The sequence below is a fragment of the Neltuma alba genome, unplaced genomic scaffold, assembly GCF_004799145.2.
Source record: "Neltuma alba isolate B1F8T4 unplaced genomic scaffold, ASM479914v2 tig00011543_pilon, whole genome shotgun sequence".
NCBI classification, from domain to species: Eukaryota; Viridiplantae; Streptophyta; class Magnoliopsida; order Fabales; family Fabaceae; genus Neltuma; species Neltuma alba.
The window spans coordinates 933,509-943,095 of NW_021636205.1; the positions used below are offsets into that span (position 1 = coordinate 933,509).

The 9,587-nt window shown below is 34.3% G+C and overlaps 1 protein-coding gene across 1 annotated transcript; it reads right to left on the bottom strand.

Moving 5' to 3' along the window:
- Positions 1–4,018: 4,018 nt before the first annotated feature.
- Positions 4,019–6,091, bottom strand: LOC114714838 (protein GRAVITROPIC IN THE LIGHT 1-like). The gene has a single exon (XM_028899612.1). The coding sequence runs from the start codon at positions 5,535–5,537 to the stop codon at positions 4,134–4,136; it is 1,404 nt and encodes a 467-aa protein (XP_028755445.1). The 5' UTR covers positions 5,538–6,091; the 3' UTR covers positions 4,019–4,133.
- Between the last annotated feature and the right edge of the window lie 3,496 nt (positions 6,092–9,587).

Consider the following 9,587-nt stretch of genomic DNA (forward strand, 5'->3'; position numbering starts at 1 on the left):
TACAGTGAGGTATCCATTCTCTTTCAAAGTTACATGGTTTGATGGGGAGTGATGGATCAGCACCAATGACAGATATTTATATACAGCTTTGGGAAAAATAGTAGTAGTAATGTTTGATTAGCGTACTAAATAAGCTTTTTGCTTCCTCTTTTAATTGTCTCTTGTCTTGTTGAAATGTCCCTAATGAAATAATACGACACTTATCGCAAATACAAGATTCTTCATAATAACCTTCATGGCTAAGATTAGCCAATCCTCGGGTGTTCACAATACAGAAGAAAAGTGCAGAAACGGAAATGGAAAATGACAGAAGCTGAAATTAGCAGGGAAAGGAATCCATTGGGAAGGAGGTTTTTATTTGAAAACTTCCTTAATTAGCTGGTGGGTCCCACAACTAACATGCTGTTTTCTTATTGTCAACTTCATTTGAACGACAAGGGCATCTTCATTATTGCTTTGGACGCAGCACGACGTTGCATGGAATTGGCAAAACTCGATCCATAAATTTGTTTGTACGTAATGAACCATTAATAGCAGCAAAAGGAAGAATGAGAATGCTTTCATATGGTCTCGTCATCACTTCACTTTACGATATTTCACATTAATAATGTGGTGTAAACCAAGGCAAATATTGTCACATCATCACCATTATTATTTGCTTTTGCTTGACGCTTGCATATTAATTATTTCTTCTTTTTATGTTTCCAACCACATATCAGTAGCTTCATTTTTTCCCCCATTATTATATGCTGCTGGGTTTGCTGAATCCTGATGTTCGATGATGCAGTTAATGACTTGAATGGGATCTCCGGGCTATTTTAAAGAGGTTTCATCTGGTCAATGAACTTATAAGCCAACAGAATGTAAACTCTTCATTAGTGGGAAGTTTCAAGTTTGATTCCATCTGTAATCTCAATCTTAGGACGTGGAACGGTTTAGGTGCTCATCACACCCCAAATTCATTAGATATTGAGGATTCAGATTTAAATTTTTTAATTAATTATTTAAAATGAAAAATCTTTTTTTTGGAAAAATAATGATTAAGAGATTATTTTTATTTTTAGATTATATAACCAACAAAATAAATGTCTTTCCAAAAAAAAATGTATCTGGATAGTTTAAATCTGATAAGAACCCAAACTCATTCCATCAAGACATTAGTTTATATGGGAAGAATTTCAGTAAACCGTCTTAATAGCTATTTTATATCAATTAACCCTCAAAACATTCAAAAATTTCAATCAACCCTCTTGGAGAAAAATAAAATTAAAATTTAAAGATAAAAATACAATAATTCTCATCCTTTTTATTTTTGTAAAAAAAAACAGTAATACCCTTAAAAAAACAAATTTGAGGTTGGAGGTCTGGCTACTGGTATTAATGTGTCCGGCACCGAAGGTTGGAGCTCCGGTGGGTGATTCATCCTCACTGATCCCATTACTATCTTATGGGCCTTACTTGTGATAGCTTCTTTTCCAAAGCCCTCTCACTCATTATATTCCTATTAGTATACTTATAGGCTTCTTTGGGCTCTTTTCTTCTCCCTCAATAGGTTTGGGTTCTTTTTCTTTCCCCAATTTTATTTAGGCTTGGATCACGTTCATTCCTTTTCCGGGAACTTCTGATTGGATTTGGACTCGCCTGGACTCCCCCTCCCTCACTACTTTTCTCACTCCTCTTGCCTTTGCACCAAAAAAAAGAAAAATTCCGCGTAGCAATCATTTACTTCCCTCCATTTTATTATAACTATCACAAAAATATTTTTTTCATTCCTCAATAAGTGTCATTTTCACATTTTAAAAAGGTATCAAATGATATATTTCTCATTTCTTCTTGTTAATATACTCATTATTAGTAAAATTTATAAAGCACTATCGACATATTTCATTTGAACTAAAAAAAAAACTAAAACTTTATTAGTTTTATCTTAAAATTTAGTAACTTTTTAACTTTAAATCTATTTAACATATGTTTCCTAAAAGGATAACAGTCTAAAGAAAATAAATTAAGAATAAAACTACATATTCATACTGTAATAAAATTACCAAGGTGCCTCTATATATCAAGGACAGAGACAATTACTAGAGACATTTTAAGAAAGTAATAGATTGATTTTACAAAAGTTTAGATTATTTAATGATTTTTTAATCTATATTAAAAAAATACCCCTCTAGCCTTTAATATAGGACATAATTTGAGAGTTGATATTGATTCTATATATAAGACCTATTTTACATGTTTATTTATTTTTTTAAATTAATCTTATCAATATTTTTCTAATAATAATCAAATAAAAGAGAAAGAATTAAAGAAAATGATTAGAATGTTTTGGTAAAAAAAAAATTATATTAACTAACTAACAAGTATCATTAATTTATTCAAATTAGTTAATTAAGTTTAAATTAAGAACAGATGAATACTACTGTTATCATAGCACTTACAATGAAACAGATGGAAACGGATGGAGTATGTGTGACAGTCAAATCTACAGGCTTCCAAGTTCCAAAGCTCCACTCATTCATAACATTAATATAATAAAGAACCTTCCCTTCGCCAACATGCCTCTTTAGAGATAACAAAAGAGAAACAACATTAAAAAGAGGATTATAATTATAATTATAAAACTGCCACCTTCATATCATTTTCTACATGGTAGCATTATTATATGATGATGCCATGCCTGGTAAAAGATGCGTCCCAGCTAGACACCCCCTCTCTCTATCACTTCCCTCTGTTTTCAACACAACTGGGGGCGTGGGCCCACTCTCTCTGATCATAAAATAAAGAAAAGAGCTACATATGCAACGGTCCACGCGCTTTTCTTCTTTTCAAAATGCCAACATGCTAACGGACAAGGATGCCCCATTCAAATTACCCAATCCCCTGTCCCCACCCTGCAACACAATAATGTCTTATAATCCAACTCTACCCATTCAATGGAGACTTGCTGATACGTCCATAGGTTTGATTCTCTCTCTATATTATGAAGCTTATAATTATATTTTTCTGTCCTAGATATAATATCCAATTACATTACTCCTCCGTTTCTTATTATAAGATACAAATAACTAAAGTACGATGATAAAAAAACAGTTAAAATTAGTTATGAACAATTAATGTGTAAAAAGTATAATTTTTTTCTAAAAATGCCCTCATTAATAAGGAGAGAGAACATGAGAGAAAACAATTAAATTATTAAAGAAAGAAATGGGAGAGTGTGAGTTGGAGATAATAAATATGGGTAAAATAGAAAATCAACACAAAAAAGTAGAGACAACTTTTAAGTATCTCTTATATATAGAAACATGTCATAAACATCAAATGTCTCTTGTAATAAGAAACGGAGGAAGTACAAAATAAATTTTATATTTAAAACTAAAAAAAAATACGTCTATCAAATTTAAATTTTAATAACTATGTTTTGTTAAATTATACTGCTGCCTCAACCGGTCCTTATATAAAATTGAAGATAACCTAGCTTAAGACATCATCGGGTACTAAACTAAATGAGCATATATGAAGAATTAGCTCATCCCATTAGATCCCAATTTTTAAATACCTCACTCCATGCACTCCCTCATGCCGTTTCCCCCACTTCTCAAGCCTATGGAATTTTCTAAAGTAAGGATACAACATTTTTGTTCTGCTCAAGAGTGCTTTTAGAGCATAATCCAAACGTCCTCTAGCTTCACAATTGTTAGGTTCACCATTTTTTTATCCATATGCATGAGAAATACTTGGCTGTGCCAATAATTCAGCTTTCTTTTAATATTTTAAAAGTAAATTGATGCATAATAATAATACCCCCCAGGAATATAGAGACAATAAGAGTCACATGGACGTTAATAAGGATCCGGTTTGGAGTCCTCCACTGCACAACCAGCTCATACAAGAAGCCAATAAAAACTCATCAAAATCGGAGTAACAGTAAATCAATCCTACCTTCTATAACACCTACCTGAGTTTTCATTGGCCTGAGTATTCCTTCGTGCTTTAACCATGCGACCCCGCTTTGACATACTTGTCCCTTCATAATTAAACCTAATTTACAATTCTTCTACCTAATAATAATATGGAGCCACTTGCAGAGACCAATGGCTTCTCGTGTCTCTCCAGCGGCCATTACCTTTGCTTCATGGAATTGTGCTCTTTTTCACCTTGGATTGGGACTGTGAGAGGTAGACTTGGCACTGTATAATAGTTTTACCAATCTTGAAACCTGGTACCACCGTGAATGCCACTTGTGGGTATGATTCCACGGTCTGGTCTGACTCTGAAGAGACGAATATCTCGTCGTTTATGCTTTCCATGTACACATCAGAGTACCTGCATCCCTTCCTTAATTGAAAGATTGAAGCTTGCGGCTCAAAAGAGAAGGCCAAGCAATGCAAGAGCCAAACCTTCTTCGCCATCTCAGCAAAAGATGAAAAGAAGCCAGTGTTGGGAAATTCTCCTGCATTCAAAAGGTTTCTCTGGTTCAGATCACCGAAGATCGATGATTCCATCTTTGGATGAATAAGTCGCAGGTACTTGATCCGGCAGAACTTTGCAAATGGAGACCTTGGCTTCTCAGCTAGATATTCTTTTGCTCTGATGGATTTCAGTTCATTGAATCTCAGGAAGAACACCTGTCGTAGGCTGTTTCTTTCCGGCAATGACTCATTTGGAAGGGAGAAATTAGGAAACTGAAAAGAGTCAAACATTTCCCTGCAAACAAATGACTCAATTGCATAACACTTGTGGTCCTCTTTCAAGTACACTACATTCTTTTCAATAGCACCCGCAGCAGCATCAATATCCCAACCAGCAGATCTCATCTCATCCACAATTAACCGAACAAAGTTTCGAATGGACCTGACTGTCTGGCGAAGGACTGTAATAAAATGGCTAGAATTTAGTCCTGATATATGAAGATTATCAAGCACAGATAATGACCCGCTTTGATTCAATCTCTTCTCCATTGACCTGTTCTGCTCAATAGCTTCCTGCAACTTCTCCTTAAGAAACACAATCTCAGATTCCTTGAGCCGAACCTGAGACTCTAACTTCTTTCCCATAATGTCATAAGTCTTTATAACACTATGAAGCTCCTTCAATTCAGCCTCCAGCATTGCTGCCTCTGGTGAAGGATCAAATTGCTTTTTCAAGTAACACTGCTTTATCTCAGACAAGTTCTTTAACTCAGAGACTAGCAATTGATCCGCAGCTTGAACACCTTCAGGCTCATATGGCGACTGAGCATACTGAAGTTGAGCATATGCAGCTTTAACAGATGAAATGCTAGCAAACAGTTTTGCAAGCAGAGCTTCCATCGCTGCTCTTTCATGAAATTCTTCATCTTCCTCATCAAAAGACTGAGACCAGTTCAAAACCTTATCAATACCTCCTTCATCTTTAAGATCTCTATCTGCTTTAACACTCTTCAGTCCATCAGCCGGAGCAATTCCAGTCAGGGTTCGAAGATGAAGAACCTTGGCAATAGTTCGAGCTAGTTTCTTCTTGCTTGGCGTCACAGCCAATGGCTGGACCGACTCCATCAGCAGAAAATTACCCAAGTATGCAAAGTGGTGTAGTATTTGTGAAATGGGTTTGTGCCTGTGTTTGAAAAGAGTGACAAGAGAACAATAAAGTTAGAAGATGATGGTGATCTCCATAATGAACGTGCCCCAGAAAAGGAAAAAGCAACATGCTTTAACACTTAGATCGAGGCCCCTGATGAAGGATTGGAATTTCATTTTGTTCTTCATCTATTAAAGTTTTGAGTCTGTCTGCTTTCCGCAGGGTATAAAGTTGTCACGGCGGATTTAGTAGACAAGGAAGCGAAAATAACATATAAAATGCATCAAAAGTTCAAAGTTCAATGTTCATTTCAGGAATATTAATCATCTTTCCAAAAATGACTAGTTTTAGGAAGAAAATTTAAATCAGAAACAAGAACTCAACATCAAGCAAGGTATAGAAAAGAAGATTCAGTGAGTGAATCAAGCCAGCAAGTAGCAACTGTGATAAAAATGAGATCTTCAAAAAAGGAATAGCTCAATACAGTGTAAACACAGTATCAAGCACAATTACTTTTTCCTGATTTAACATGTTGGTCAGCTCTTGTTGAGCATGCTAAAGTTTCGCTACCCAGAGCATAATCAGAACCTTTTTCCTAATAAATTTAATTGAACGGGAAATTGAGGTGGGAAATTTTTTTTTTTTTGGTATGATGATTATTAAAGTAATCATGACTAAAGATAATCATTATCAATATAAATCCTAATTTATGTCCCATGTGTTACCGAAGAAGCAAGGTCTACCGCCAGATCTACAACTTCAGAAATGGTGGAAAACAAGAGGAGAAATACTGGAAGGTTAAAAAATACATTAGCGTGTTATTTACAATTATTATAAGTACATATTACGATAATAAATCTGATTTTAACAAAGAAAAAAGTCTTATTGTTATGATTCATAACTCTTAGGATTCCCTGAGGTCCTGATTCAAGATCTAGAAAGATCTGGCTTTAGCAGCCTGAGCCCACGTTGGGACCCACCAAAGTGAATACCTGACATGAAGCTTTTAACTTCACTACCAGACAATGTGAAAAATGAGATCGTCATAAAATATTTTACCTCTCATAACAGATAATTCCTTCATAACATTTCATGTTTGATTATGCTACATAATGCCTAAATGTTTCATGGTTCTAGCACTAGAGATGTGAGTAGTTAGTAAGAAGTTGCTTTATCTTTTGAAATTACAGTAAGGATATCTCTTGCTTTACTTATCTTACGACTGTGTGAGTGTATAAAATAAAATAACATATCATGTTTGTACTAGAAAGAAAATATTGTCTTGTTAGCATAATTATGTTTTTCACGTGACGACTGACGAGGATCACCAAGTCATAAAGCACTTAGGCCGTGTGCAACAGTATAATAACAGTATGACATCATCTTTTCACTCAACTTGATATTTTGCTCTCAAATTAACATAAACAACTGTCATGACAATCAAATGAGTTTTCATAAATTACTGTCATTTCAAAACCAACAAGGACAAACATCCAAATGACTATGATTAAGAGTCAAGACAATAATGTAAGACCTTAAAAAAGTACATTAATGGGCACTGAAGCCTCAGAAACATGAACCAAGTTCAGCTTAAAACCAGACTAGTAAAAGAAGTAGATAACGGGCCTGTTTGAGAGGTCTTGAGAAATTCCTTATAAACATGTTTCTTACGTCTAAATTACCACTAAAAAGCTATTTTTAAAAAATGTTCCTATCTTGTATTCCGTAAATTACTACTAAAAAGCTATTATAAAACTGTTCCAAACGGAACAACATAGTACTGACCAATTTTATACTAGAAAGATGCTAAATGCTCTGTGTTCGTACTGGAAGAGAGCTATTCCATCTAGAACGCCAGAGATATATAAAAAAATGACAGGAAAATGAATGATTAACTGGAGAATATTAGAGGCGCAAGCCATTGATTTAAAAATATCAAGAAAGAAAATTGCTGTACCTTGAGAGATATGCCAAGAAATCGAGCAATTAATCTTTCAAGTTCATATCATTGTAAACGTAAATCTCAAGGAAACAGAGTAAAAACTGCGACCTTTAAAAGCCCTGCAACCGAACACACCATAGTAAGAAAAACACCCAAGAACAAGCCCAGAAAACAGAAAAAGATCTCCCCTTTCCCCCAAACGGTAAAAACAACAAAACAAGACTGAAAAGCCAAAGCAATGAGTACCCCAACCAGCTCACGGAAACCAACAAGAACCCCCCAAAAAATACCTTCAAGCATTAGAAAGAAATCGACGACGACGAAAAGCTATACAAAAAGCGAAACGCGTTCGAAAACTTGTCTTTAGGAAGATATCAAAAAACTCAGACACGGACTTCTTGTCTTCAAACTGGAATCAAACACAAAAGCTTCCGATTTCAATCCTCTAAAAAAATGGGGATGCTAAAACGAGGAGAAGAAGCGAGTAATGAGAGGCAAAATGATGACAGAAACGAATGGAAGTGGAAATGAGGCTTAGCTAACCTCACGATGAAGCTTCTTTCTTTGTGAATCCTGATGCTTCAATTGCTTCAGTGCTTGCACAGGCCTGTGCTCTGCTTTCTTCTCCTTTTTCTTCTTTTCTTTGCCGTTCTGATGCACAAGGCCCCGACTGATTACTAAAGGTACCACAGGTCTATAGTAACCCCTTGAGAGAGACAGAGGGACACAGCTGTGAGAGAGAAGGGGGGAGGGAGCTGGAGGACGGAAGCAGAGCAGAGAGAGAAAAAAACAGAGGAAGGGACCGGAGGAGAGAGAAAACAATTGAGAAGACGACGAAAATGGGCAAAGCGTTGGGAATTGGGGAGATCACAGAGACAATTGGTCTAGTCGCTTTCCAGGACCAATGATGCCATTTCTCGCTAGCCTTCTTTCACCATATTACAAAGCAACAGACATTAGGCACTCAATATCCATTAATGTTGGTGGAAAGTGGAAAGAATTTGACTACGAGATTAAAAAAAAAGTAGTTCTTATTTTATATTCCCTCCGTTCTTTATTATAAGAGACGAATAACCGAATTACGTTGATAAAAAAACAGTTAAAATAGTAAGAATAATCAATATGTAAAAAGTATAATTTTTTTTTTAAAAATACCCTCATTAATAGGAGAGAGAACATGAGATAGAACAATAGTAATTTATTAAAAGAAAGAGAAGTAGGAAGGAGAGAGAGTGTGAATTGGAGACAATAATATGGGTAAAAATAGAAAATCAATACAAAAAAAGTAGAGACAATTTTTAAGTGTCTCTTATATATAGGAACATGCCATATAAGCATCAAATGTCTCTTATAATAAGGAAACGGAGGGAGTAATAGTGTTGATTCTTAATATAAAAACTAAATAATTGATTTAAAGATATTAAAAAATTAATTAAAATAGTTAATTGTAACAAATATAAGTTAACTTTTCTAATCTATCATTTTCTAGTTATGTGTATTGAATCAATAAAGATATTTTAAAAAAATTATAAAATGAATTTAGAAGACAAAGTGTATTAAGATTAAATATTGAGAACTAAATTCAACTCTTACAAAGGCCTTATGTTATTCACACGATGGGCCTCTAGATACTATCACAGAAAAATCGTTACTTCTTCTTATGCATATTCATCAACGATTAAACGTTTTGTGGTTTGATTAAATATAGTTAAATAAACTTTGAAAATTAAGACTCAATTGTCAAGTTAGTTTTAGTCCTAAATATAAGACTCATTTCTCATATTTATTAATTTTCTCTGAATTACCCTTTATGGATACTCCATCAACCATAATCAAGTAGAAGAGGAAAAAGGGGTATTAAGAAAGATGATTATGGTATTTTAGGAAAAACATGTCATATTTTTTATAATTAACTAACTTACTTAACTTTCTTAATCTAATTAAATTAGTTAAATAGATTTTATATTAAGAATCGGAAGAATATTTTTTTTACCCTCAACACTATAGGTTTATTTCAGTTCATATATATATATATTATAGCATTGGAATTTTGTATCATTAATCCCACTTGAGCACACTTTTCAGG